At 39.8% G+C, this 12,491-nt stretch overlaps 4 protein-coding genes across 4 annotated transcripts; all 4 read left to right on the forward strand.

The window, feature by feature from the left end:
• The first annotated feature begins 1,247 nt into the window (after positions 1-1,247).
• LOC101291594 (ornithine decarboxylase-like) lies at positions 1,248-2,728 on the forward strand. The gene has a single exon (XM_004310132.1). The coding sequence runs from the start codon at positions 1,248-1,250 to the stop codon at positions 2,514-2,516; it is 1,269 nt and encodes a 422-aa protein (XP_004310180.1). The 3' UTR covers positions 2,517-2,728.
• A 3,159-nt stretch (positions 2,729-5,887) lies between these two features.
• On the forward strand, positions 5,888-8,025 carry LOC101292475 (vinorine synthase-like). Its single transcript, XM_004309979.1, has 2 exons — positions 5,888-5,977; positions 6,099-8,025. The coding sequence occupies exon 2, from the start codon at positions 6,566-6,568 to the stop codon at positions 7,856-7,858; it is 1,293 nt and encodes a 430-aa protein (XP_004310027.1). The 5' UTR covers positions 5,888-5,977; positions 6,099-6,565; the 3' UTR covers positions 7,859-8,025.
• Positions 8,026-9,520: 1,495 nt separating this feature from the next.
• LOC101291889 (vinorine synthase-like) lies at positions 9,521-10,292 on the forward strand. The gene is made up of 3 exons (XM_004310133.1): positions 9,521-9,676; positions 9,804-9,964; positions 10,028-10,292. The coding sequence occupies exons 1-3, from the start codon at positions 9,521-9,523 to the stop codon at positions 10,290-10,292; spliced, it is 582 nt and encodes a 193-aa protein (XP_004310181.1).
• Positions 10,293-10,295: 3 nt separating this feature from the next.
• LOC101292181 (salutaridinol 7-O-acetyltransferase-like) lies at positions 10,296-10,859 on the forward strand. The gene has a single exon (XM_004310134.1). The coding sequence runs from the start codon at positions 10,296-10,298 to the stop codon at positions 10,857-10,859; it is 564 nt and encodes a 187-aa protein (XP_004310182.1).
• The last annotated feature ends 1,632 nt before the right edge of the window (positions 10,860-12,491 follow it).

Genomic DNA, 12,491 nt, shown 5'->3' on the forward strand with positions numbered 1-12,491 from the left:
TATTTTTTTATTACAAACTTTAGCCGACGAATATTTTAAAATATTCGTCGGCTAAAGTTTGGCAGATAACCGACGACAAAAATAGTCGTCGGCTATAGTCCAGACTTTAGCCGACGAAATAATGCCGTCGGCTAAAGTCCGGACTTTAGCCGACGACTTATACGTGTGTCGTCGGCTAAAGTCACCACAGACGAGCTTTTCCCGACGAAATCTTAGCCGACGAATTAAGCTGACAGGCCGACGAAAAATTTTCGTCGGCTAAAGTGCTTGTCCTGGTAGTGGGTGCTTATCATGAATTTTGGCCATGCTTGATGGTTTTGGGAGATAGACTTTGTTTGGTCTTTTTCTCAGGGCATTCACATCTCATGGAGTTGGTTTTGGATCTTCTTGCTATGCAACCAGATAGCTTTCGCAAAGACATAATTGTTTCTGCTCCTAAATGGACGGACTTTTCTATTATTTATATGTCTATAGCATACATCAAGCCGTGAGCCGTCCGATTGTCTTGAATTTTAAATTGCTCAACTATCGGACGACTCACGGCTTGATATATGCCATACAAATGTGTATAGCAGCCGTACCCTAAATAGACTACTTATTGCCTTGAAGAGTTGCTCTCCTTTTATTTCTATACAAGTTCTCCCTTTTGGTTTTGTACAAGAGGAAGGAGATACCTATTCACTTTTTACTTTTTCCCTCTTGGGTTTTTCCTTTCAGACTTTGTATTTTCACTCGCCGATCATGTAATAAAATTAGATAGGGCCGGGGACGGGAAATGCATGTGCTCCCACTCCCAGCGTGGTGGACCTTTCACCTTCGGGTTCGAGGATGTGACTTTCTCCTTACATCGTCTATATCACATCAAAATATATCATATCGCCTAATTATTTTATTTATTTATTAAAAAAGAAAATATATATAACCTAACAAATTGGGTCACAGGGTCGTATACATTAGCGTTGTATAGGCATGTTGGTTGGATAATTAGGTCGTGGTTTAGACCAATGAAGAAACTAAACTTGGGAAATAGCTGGCATGCATGTGTTAGCTTTGATAACTCTTGGCTCTCAACAACTGGAACGAGTCTTATTTGTCTTGTTTTCATTTTTGTCATTTGGCCGGAGTCATGTACGTGGATGTGTCTCATCAATTAAGTTTTACAATGTTATATATTCTCTGCTCTATGTACGTTGTTAATTATAATCTAAAATCTTTTAGCGCTAATTATACAGCACCAACATCACAGCATGGAGTCCTGCAATGTAAGTGCACCAGATCAGGTCGTGAGCAAAAACAGTCTGGGTGATGATGAATGTTTCATGCAGAAAATCATTTCGTCCATCAAGAAACTGCAGCAAATTGAGGAAGCATTTTACGTCCTGGATTTAGGTCTTGTAAGCAATCTCATGGAGACATGGAAACGTAACCTTCCAATGGTCCAACCTTTCTACGCCGTCAAGTGCAACCCTCACCCGGATCTCCTTGCCACCTTGGTAGCTCAAGGTTCAAGTTTCGACTGTGCAAGTGCGTCTGAGATCGAGTCCATTTTGGCTCTCGGAGTTTCGCCAGATCGCATCATCTATGCTAATCCCTGCAAAGCAAGCTCTCACATCAAGTACGCTGCTGAAGTTGGTGTTAACCTAACCACTTTCGACTCGGTAGATGAGGTTGAAAAGATCGGAAAATGGCACCCGAAATGTTCTTTACTGATCCGCATCAAAGCTCCGGACGAGAGCGGATCCCAGTGGCCACTGGGTTCCAAGTTCGGTGCTCTCCCTGAAGAAGTGTCTCCGCTCCTCCAAGCCGCTCAAACTGCAGGACTCAAAGTTTCCGGGGTTTCATTTCACATAGGAAGCAGGTCACACAATTTTCAAGCATACAAAAAAGCTATAGAGGCAGCTAAGGTGGTATTCCAGGAGGCGGCCGGGCTCTGCATGCCTCCCATGCATGTGTTGAACATCGGCGGTGGCTTCCTGTCCGAGCCATCGTTCTTTGAAGCTGCGGCGGCAGCTGTGAAAACCGCTGTGGAGACGAATTTTTCAGAGGAGGAGCGACGCAGCTTAACGGTGATCGCCGAGCCGGGTCGGTTCTTTGCAGAGACTCCATTCACTCTTGCCACCAATATCATCGGGAAGCGTGTGAGAGGGGAGCTCAGACAATACTGGATCAACGAAGGGTTTTACGGGTCCATGAGGCTTGCGGAACCTAAAACCCTACTTGAATCGTTCATTGCTCTGAAATTCATGTCCAAGTCCAATAACAGTGACGATGACATCGATAAGAATCCAGTTCTAGTATTGATGGTATGTGACAAAGATAGTGGTGGTGCTCGCACTTACAGTTCGACTGTGTTTGGTCCGACGTGTGATTCCGGTGACAAGGTGTTGGAGGGTGAGTTACCAGAACTGGAAGTGAATAATTGGCTGGTGTTTCGCAACATGGGTGCTTATACGTCGGCGTGCAGCAACAACTTCAATGGTTTTGGCTCCGCCAAGATCACCTATCTTACAAACTGATCCGTGATGCATATGCAGTGCGAACTACATATACTCCATAATTCTATATATATGAAAAGGATAAATAATCATGCTAATTTATGTTCTCATATTACTGATATTAGCAACACTTGCTACATGCATATTGTAATAACAATATCAGTCCCGCTCACCTGCGGGACACAATCAATGGGACAGAGAGGGACGAACCTGATGGGTCAGTCCCTCCTTAATTGGAGGTTGGAATTCATGTGGTGTTTTACTACATGGGAAAGCATTAATTACAGCCTTCCTGACCCATTCAAGAAAAGAAGGCTGGTTGTTAGAGGAATAGCAAAGTGGGTGCAGTATATTTTAAAAGGTAAGAAACAAGGCTACAATCTTAGGGTGGTGGTGGCAGCAATCTTTGACAAAATGGAGGAGACATGCATTGATGAGCATGCAAGCATTGAATCATAAAATGAGGAAGAAAGCTTGACATTGCTTTCTTGTGCATGTCACGTAGCATGAAATTGCATGCAGCCCATTGCCTATATAAGGCACCAAAGATTGCACCAAAGCATGAACCCAAAAAAGGCAGAGTCACAAACAAAATAGAGAGAGTTTGTGATAGTTGTAGGGTGAACTCATCTTGTGTGATTATCAAGAGTGAGATAGAAAACTCCTAAGTAGAGAGTTTGAGTGTGTAGCAAAACAAAGTGTGTGTGAGAGTGTATCCCTTCAAGTGTGAGTCTTGAAGTAGTGTTTCTCTCTGTGTAACCTTTATTCGTATAGTGGAGGTTCTTTGTTGTTGTTGTCCCGTGGACGTAGGCACTTTGGCCGAACCATGTTAATTCCCGGTGTTTTTTATCATTTTATCTCCGCTACATTTTACATTTGTGGTTGTGAGTTTCCAATTCCATTCTACAGTTTATTCTTCCGCATAACCCAACAGAACCCAGCAAGGCCGCCAGATCTTAAATAAACTAATCAAACGGATAGAAAAACAAACCTGTAAAACCCCAATTACGATAATCCAACACCCAATCTCTTCTCTTTACTTAATCTTCCTCCTCTCTCTTCTCAAATCTCAGTTCTTCTACAATCCTTCTGAGCCTCCCCCATATCATTATTGATTCATCCCCATTGTCATAAGGCTGGTATATATCGTTGAAGGTATGATTCATAGATTTTGGTCTCCCACCGCTTCCACACCTTCTTCAATTTGGTGAATCATTGAGCTATTATGTTTGGTTTCATGGCTAGTGTTCAATTTCAAAACCCAAAATTGGCTGTTTTTGTAAAACTATTGATTTCAGTCACAAGTGGAAATTAGTGTACTTTTTGGATTTTGATTAATCATGCTCAAAATTTGATTGACCTGGTATATGTGTTATGTTCATTTTGGGATTTGAAAGTGTTTATATGTTTAATTTTTGGTATATATATACAGGCCTTTTCAGATACAAACATCCTTATTTATTCAAAAAGTACGGATTTTCTTAATTTGACCCACTTTTCGATCACATTTTTTCATCTTAACCGTTCACATTAATATGAGTAGATCATCTTTACAAATTTTCAGCTAATTTGGAGATTGTTAAGGTATTGAAAATGAATTAAATCTAATTTGGAGATTTAAGCTAATTTGGAGATTGTTAAGATATTGAAAATGAAATAAATCTATGAACGAATTGAAACTGTTCGACCTGAATCGTTCGTGTTTTTAGTTCTAAATCACATCTTTGAATGCCTTAACAATTATTAATTTGGCTGAAAATTTGTGGAGATAATCTACTCATATATACCTACAATATGAACGGTTAAGATGAGAAGATATGATCTAAAAGTGGGTCAATTAAGAAAATCCGTACCTTTTGAATAAGCAAGGATATTTGGACCTGATAATCATTGTGTGTGTGTATACAGTCCGGATCAGAGGCGGACGTCCGCACGCCCTTAAAGTGCGGATGTCACTTCGTTCTGCACCGTCCGGCGCCGACGATGGCGCGCTTCCACCCGAGCGGACACCAGAGGTGTCCCCGATCACTTTCTCTCACTAGCGAGTCCGTCGAATTCCAGTTTTCCGGCGAGATCGATCTTGTCTCAAGTTTTGGGTGGAAGTTGTTGCCCAAACCTTCAAATCGATCTCGCCGGGAAGAGAAAGTGATCGGGGACAACGCTGGAGTCCGCTCGGGTGGAGGCGCGCCATTGTCGGAGCCGTCCGGTGGAGAACGGAGGGACGTCCGCACTTTAAGGGCTGTGCAGACGTCCTCTTTGGAACGGCTCCGTGTGTGTGTGTGTGTGTGTGTATATATATACAGTCCCCTTGCAGAGCGGGACACTGTTTTGAAACTAAAGTGTGGTGCTCCTCGTTTCACTCACTTTTAAGTCACATTTTCATATATTCACCATTCAGTGTCTAGAACATAGTGTGTAGATCATTCATGCAAAGTTTCATCTAATTTAGAGATCATTTGTGTACTAAATTAGATTAAATGAATCAACTGAACAAAATCTGTCCAAACGAAACCTTTCGTGTAAATCACAATTACGGAAAACAGATGAAGACATCGAAGTCTGGTACGGTGCCAGTGGAGCTGCGGTGTCCATGGCGGTGGAGCACGGTGCAACAACGACTAGAATCGTGATTTGTGAAGGCTGGTCAGCTTGCTCCAATCCATCCTTTTGGATTCGGGCTTCGGTTTGGGCCGGAGGTATGGTGGTCTTGGTGGTGGGTCTGGGCTCTTCTTGGACCTAAGTCTGGGTTTTTGTTTGTTTGTTTTTTTAGTGCGGCTTTTTTAGTTGGTGCTAATAGTAAAATCGTTTGATCTCTCACTTCAATCAATCCGACTTCATTCGCCGAACCTCTATTTCTCCGACTCAAACAAATCCCCAGCCCCCACCTTCGTTTGCAAAAACTTTATCTCATTTCAGAATATTTCTCTACAGATTAAGAACTTATAAAAAAATGATTGATCCTAGATGAGATATGATAGTTTGAGATGAGGGATGAAGAAGAGAAAGATCAAGTTTCAGTCGAAGTCTTTCGAAGCTGGGAAGAAAAGAGAGAGAGAGTTTCGTACGTGATGCTTTTTTATTCATCAGATCATCTCATATACAATTAAACGGCTGTCAAGATTTCATTCCTTTCTGTCTCTTAAATATTGTTCCGCAGGTGAGCAGTCCTGACATTTGGACCATTTTGGTTCATGTTCATTATAATTGCTGGTATGTGGGTAGGGAAGTGTCAGGAGTGTGATGACTTGTTGTTTAAAATATCTGATGATTATAATGATAGTTTGTTAATATATAAAGATTTACTATTTTAAAAAACAAAACAAAAAAATTCTCAAGGTCTCACCAGCTGTACCAGAGTCATTATCTTATTGGGAACTGGTTGTATCGAACCTGAGGGCCATCGTCTCCATATTTTTAACGAACTGAGAATGTGAGGACTCAAAATGGCAGTAAAGGCTCATGGTTTCTCCAAAATTTGTCAGGTAAGATATAATTTCTCATCTTTGGCTTTGAATCACTTTCGACTATGAATTCGTTAATACTGTTGTCAGAGTCCATTTCAATTGCAACCGTATTGAAATCACTCTCTCTCCAATCTTACAGCTTCCCATACCGTCTTGGCCGCGAGGAATCGGCAAAAGGGAATGCTTTTCCGGCGACGATAAACCAGTGAGTAAGTCCGGCGTTACTTTCCCGTTATAACCCCATTTGGGTTCTCTCATCTTTAGTTGCAACGCTACATAAATATCTGCTCCTCTATTGTGTATAAGATTAAGTATTGTAGAACTGCTACTATGATTTTTTAATTTTTTTTATAATCTTGGGTAGATCAGGATTTACTGTTTCTATGAAGTAGAAAGGTCAGACTTTGAATGCTAATATAGACTTTTCTGCCTTGTATTATTGAGAGAATGCTCAGCATCTTAGTACAGACCACATAGTCAACAATCAAACTTAGAACCCAATATCAATTGAACTACTACTTCTCCTTTTTGAACATATGTTTTAGTTTTCATTGGCAAAGGGCATTTCTTTTTGTTGCCAAAACTCGATCAGTTGAGTTAATTAGGATGAAGGTTGAAGTTGAATTGATCTCTGAGGAGATTATCAAACCATCTTCTTCAACCTCTGATGATCTTCACCATTACCAGCTTTCCTTCCTTGATCAGTTATCTCCTCCTGTTTATAACCCTTTGGTCCTCTTTTATGAATTCAGTGACCAGACTATGCCTAGTGTTACTGAAATATCCAACTGCCTTAAGAAGTCCTTAGCCGAGGTCTTGACTCTTTTCTACCCATTAGCGGGTCGAATCAGAGATAACAAATATGTAGACTGCAATGATGAGGGCATTCCCTATGTTGAAGCTCATGTGAAGTGTGAACTTTCTGAAGTTCTGAACAATCCGGTCCCTGGTGAATTCAGTAAGTTCATGCCGTTTGAACTGGATAATATTGATAATAAGTTTCCTCTAGGCGTCCAGCTTAATATCTTTGAATGTGGAGGATTTGCTATTGGTCATTGCATTGCTCACAAGCTTGCAGATGGATTATCTCATTTCATGTTCAGTAAAACTTGGGCTGCCACTGCCCTCGGAGATAAGGCCAAAATAGAGCATCCAGAGTTTATTTCTGCAAAACTCTTCCCACCAAGGGATTTTACTGCCTATGATGCAGGCCTTGGCATCACAAGGAATAAAGTAGCAAAGAGGTTTGTGTTTAGTACCTCTATAATAGAGGCTCTTAGAGCAAAATATAGGGACAGTGAAGGCTTAGAAAACCAGAAACCCCCATCACGTGTTGATGCTTTGTCGGCTTTCATATGGAGCCGATATGTGGCCAACACCAAGGATACAGGACCTACTGAGAAATTGTACATGGTTCTCCATTCTGTGAACCTGCGTCCAAGGTTTGACCCCCCATTGCCACACCTTTCTTTTGGAAATCTTTATCGTGCTGCCATGACAGCTCCTTTCTTGAGTAGGGGGGAAGAACGCTATGGTCTGGTGATGAGACAGGTTCGAGCAGAGATAGACAAGATTGACAATCACTACATGAAATGTCTACAACAAGGTGATGATCACTTGAGTGAGCTTAATGAAAGTGTTGATAGTGTTATCAGCGGAGAGCTGATTACATTTAGCTTCAGTAGTTTCTGCAGATTTCCTCTGTATGATAATGATTTTGGTTGGGGAAAGCCTACGTGGGTATCTTCACCACCATTGACCTTCAAGAATCTAGTGGTGTTCATGGATAGAAAAGAGGCTGATGGAATAGAGGCATATATTAGCTTGGAGGAAGAAGTCATGGCTAAGTTTGAAACTGATATCGAGTTCTTAGCTTATGCGTCTCCAAGCGGGTGGTGAACTGTTGTGTTTGTTGACAATAATCTTCTCTTTAGAGTTGATCCATCGTTGCTCTGCAGCTAGGTAACCAGTTTGGTAATGTGGCCGAATTGCTCTATTTTTCTTAATGTAAAACTATCAGTTTGAATCACAAGATTTATTAACCAAATTGTGGACTTAATTTTTGGTTAAGCTGAAACCTCCTAGTTATCACTCATAATAGGGAATAGAAAGGTAGACCCGACAGTGTTGCATTATTGTTCTTTATCTGTGTCAAAGTATCTCTAAACATGTCATTGATGGAGCTATCTCTCTATCCACCACCTCATGGCCTCTTTTGATGGTCTTGCCGGTGAATTAGACTGTTTAGATTATTTCTCTGGGTCGAGTCCTCTGCTACAAAGCTACCTTGCAGTGTAGTGATCCTGAGTTCATCCCAATTGAATTAGATGATGTAGCTGAATCTATTATAGTGAAAGTTAAGGAAATATAACGGGGTGATTGACAGAAAAGGGCTTGTAGCCATAAGTCTGGTAAATATTCCCAGATATTTATACTAGTTAATCTTCGATAGAGTAATTCTCCATGATAGTTCAAGGCCATTAACTATGTTGATGATTATTGTTAGGTGCCAGTTTCATTTAGACTCTGTATAGCAGTAAGTACCATATATTGTAATTGAGAGGCATAGAGAACTACACACTCCGATAGTAACTGACTGCTACTACGTACACACACACACATTTATATATGTTTCTACAAGTTTAGAGGCAATATATATATATTGGTCTGGAGGAGGAAGTCATGGCTGATTATGAAACTGATAGCTCTTTCTTGGCTTTGAATTATGAAGTCTGAGTTCTCCTCAATAATTGTTGAACCACTCTGTTATCAATTAGATTAACATAGAAGCTTTTGCCACAATTAGTTGATTTTGATTAAGAAAAGTAACACTTTTGATCCGTTACCTTTTACCCCTAACATTTATAAAAGGTAGTTTGATTGTTCAAGTCAGTCTTATACTCTTTCGTCCCTTTTGTCACGATCACCATCATAAACACAATTAGCTTAATGATTTATTAGTAAATAACACGCTTTGTCAAGGATATATATTTTTTTTGAAAAAAAAAATGAAGATTGAGAAACAAAAAGTAAAATAAAACTTCAATTAAATTAAATTAAATTTCTCTGTTTACTAAATAATTAAATGTTTTATATTTTTCTCAGTATTTATTATTAATTGAATGTTGATCAAGTCAAGAGACTAATATCGATAACTAAACATAGTATTTTTCTTCCTTTTTAATTTTTGCATTTGTATGTTGCAAACCAAAATAGACTGTCATTCTATTGGACGACATTTTTTTTTTTCCAATCAGTAGCATATCTTTCTTTCCATCTACGATCAATACCATAGTTCCAATTTCTTTATTCTTTTGAACAAATCAAATTATTTCTAGTCAGTTTCTTTATAGTTTGACCTCTACACATTGCTGTCTATGTATATGAATATGATCACAGTAGGGCATATTATTAGCAGTACGTTACAACAACCAAACTAGGATTATTAAACAATTAGTTTTGCATGTATATAAATTTGATCAGAGTAGGCAAAAATTAAAAGAACTACATAACCTTAGTAGCCAATTAATCAAGTTCAAAAGATCAATCTAGCTAATAAGAATGAAGGTTGAAGTAGAAGTAGTCTCCAAGGAGATCATCACCCCATCTTCTCCAACCCCTGCACATCTTCGCCATTACCAGCTCTCCTCCCTTGATCAATTATCTCCCCTGGTTTATAACCCTTTGGTCCTCTTCTATGAGTTCAATGACAAGACAGTAGTGCCAAACATTACTGAAATTTCCAGCCAACTAAAGAAGTCCCTAGCCGAAGTATTAACCATTTTCTACCCGTTAGCTGGACGAAATCAAACACGATAACTGGTGTGTTGATTGCACTGATGAGGGCATTCCCTACCTTGAAGCTCATGTCAATTGCAAACTCTCTGACTTCCTCAAGAATCCGATCCCTGATCAACTTAGCAAATTCCTGCCGTTTGAGCTTGATGATCATATTGGTAAGGAGTTGGCACTAGGAGTCCAGCTCAGCATCTATGAATGTGGAGGGTTCGCAATCGGTCAATGTTTTTCTCACAGGCTTGCTGATGCGTCATCTTAATTCATGTTCAGCAAAATTTGGGCCGCCAAAGCCCGTGGCGAATCCAACATAGAGCATCCAGACTTTCTGTCAGGAACACGTTTTCTGCTGAAGGATGTGATGGCATATGATTCAAGCTTCAATTCCACCAGGAATAAAGTTACAAAGAGGTTTTTATTCAATGCCTCTATGATAGAGGCTCTCAAAGCAGAGTATGTGGAAAGTGCTGTAGGCTTGGAAGAAAACCAGAAACCCCCTTCACGTGTTGATGCTTTAACATCCTTCATATGGAGTTGATATATGGCCAATACCATCAAGATTACAGGAGCTCATGATGAGAAGTTGTATATTGTGAGCCATGCTGTGAACCTACGCTCAAAGTTTGATCCACCGTTGCCAAAACATTCTTTTGGAAACATTTACCGTGTTGCCATGACAGGTCCCTTGTTAAGTACTGGGGATGCATGCAATGCATATGGTTGGGCTATGAGGGAAGTACGAGAAGAGATAAACAAGGTCGACAATGAGTGCACCAATGGATTACAGCAAGGCGGTGAACAGTCAGGGCTCCCCATGAATGAGAATGCTGCTAGACTAATGGAACTAGAGGTGGTTGCGTTGGGCTTCAGTAGCTATTGCAGGTTTCCAGCGTATGATAATGATTTCGGTTGGGGAAGGCCTGCGTGGGTGTTCTCAGCACCATTGACCTTCAAGAACATAATAGCTTTCATGGGCACCAAAGAGGGCGACGGAATAGAGGCATACATCAGCTTGGAGGAGCAACTCATGGCTGAATTTGAAACTGATGCCGAGTTCTTGGCCTATGTGTCTCCAAAGGGTGCTGAAGAGTCCTTTGGTTGTTAACAAACAAACAAACAGCTGCTTATCTCGTAATTCATACAATATCGTCTGCTGCACTGAACATTGGTGTCATCTATCTGGTAACTAAAGTAAGTTTTGAGTAGATCTGGTCATCTTCTGGAAGTAATGGTTATCTTCTGGGTACCAAATGGGTGACCAATTTACCAAAAACTCAACTTAGTTACCAAAAAGTTGGTTTCTTTTGGATAAAAGTAGCAGTTAAGGAGATGGTCCATCCTCATGCTCTTAGCTAGTGCATATATAAATGTCAATCATGGGGTATATATGCAGCAGATCAGAGCATGAGGGTCAATCTCCTTAATTCGCAGCAAAATAGTTTCAACTTCATTGCTACCAAATGGGATTTCCCTTTGAGTTGAGTTCTTGTTCTTAGCTCGTGTTTTCTTCCGAGGTTTTTCTCTTTATTTTCTGTTTATGGAAGGGTTGTTCCTGCCTTCATTGTTGTTCTCTGTTGGTTGTTTAAATTTGTTTTATGTTGCTAGCTGATGCAACTAGACTCTGAAATTCAGTGTAATAACATGTTTCGGTATGCCTTTTCTTTAGAGTTTAAATTCCCTCACATTTATCCAACCACCTCAAGAAGTTCTTAGCCGAGGTCTTAACCCTTTGCTACCAATTAGCGGGGTGAATCAGACAACAAATATATATGTAGAATTGCAGATTGCAACGATGAGGGCATTCCATATGTTGAAGCTCATCTAAAGTGGGAACTTTCTGAAGTTCTCAACAATCCAGTCCCTCCCTGGTGAACTCAGTTTCTTCATTTGTTATTTCTCTGTCTTTCTCACTAGAGGATGCCCGCGCGTTGCCGCGGCTACCGTAAATGCTTTTGTTTAGATCAATTTTGCTATTGAATGTCTACATTGATGTCATTTGCATGTAAACATAGGTATAATGTTCAATAATAATTCATTTATTATGGAAAGATTAAGCAAAACAGAATTGCATGAGAAATTGAACATAGATCTGATAATGTTACTAATATACATAATGTATTAAACAAAAGCAATACATGGTACAATACATGTCCCTCCATTAACAATTTTGTATCCCATGTACAAAAATAGGTTACATGTACTGTCAGTTGGCTAACTTGTTAGCATCCAAAAACACTACATACATATGGCCATTGCTGATGAGCTGAATTTTCTAAACAAAATGCTTCCTATTGACAATGCTATACTGCATTTGTACTTAGAAGCCACCTTGGTTAAGCTGTTAGCATCCAAAAAACTACATACATATGGCCATTGCTGATGAGCTGAAAACACAAGGACCACATGATATCTACTCTTGCTTTGTCTTTGATCTGTTCTTGTTCCCTTGAGCTCTGGTACATATACATTTAAATTGAGAGAAGATATGTTGAAAAAGGAATGGAATGCATGGTATCACTTTACAGTAATTACAAAAAATTGTATATTAATCACCTATGTTCCCTCAAGATCATATTGATAACACCATACCTACTGTAACAAATTCCTCGCCCAAAACATATCACTTGACACAAATTTGTCCAATTTTTTCTCATAATTTTAATTTAGGTGGTCCTTAGAGTTTGTCTTTATTTTATACATATTTTCATATGCCTCAATGAAAATACAGATGTATGTA

The sequence above is a fragment of the Fragaria vesca genome, unplaced genomic scaffold (assembly GCF_000184155.1).
Source record: "Fragaria vesca subsp. vesca unplaced genomic scaffold, FraVesHawaii_1.0 scf0513160_u, whole genome shotgun sequence".
Taxonomy (NCBI): Eukaryota; Viridiplantae; Streptophyta; class Magnoliopsida; order Rosales; family Rosaceae; genus Fragaria; species Fragaria vesca.

What these genes read in the sequence shown, in the direction of transcription:
- LOC101291594 (XM_004310132.1), top strand. Translation starts at nt 1,248, where the DNA reads ATGGAGTCCTGCAATGTAAGTGCACCAGATCAGGTCGTGAGCAAAAAC.
- LOC101292475 (XM_004309979.1), top strand. Translation starts at nt 6,566, where the DNA reads ATGAAGGTTGAAGTTGAATTGATCTCTGAGGAGATTATCAAACCATCT.
- LOC101291889 (XM_004310133.1), top strand. Translation starts at nt 9,521, where the DNA reads ATGAAGGTTGAAGTAGAAGTAGTCTCCAAGGAGATCATCACCCCATCT. An exon ending in ATGAGTTCAATGACAAGACA is followed by an intron (nt 9,677 to 9,803) that starts GTAGTGCCAAAC and finishes TGCACTGATGAG; the next exon opens with GGCATTCCCTACCTTGAAGC. An exon ending in AGCATCTATGAATGTGGAGG is followed by an intron (nt 9,965 to 10,027) that starts GTTCGCAATCGG and finishes ATTCATGTTCAG; the next exon opens with CAAAATTTGGGCCGCCAAAG.
- LOC101292181 (XM_004310134.1), top strand. Translation starts at nt 10,296, where the DNA reads ATGGCCAATACCATCAAGATTACAGGAGCTCATGATGAGAAGTTGTAT.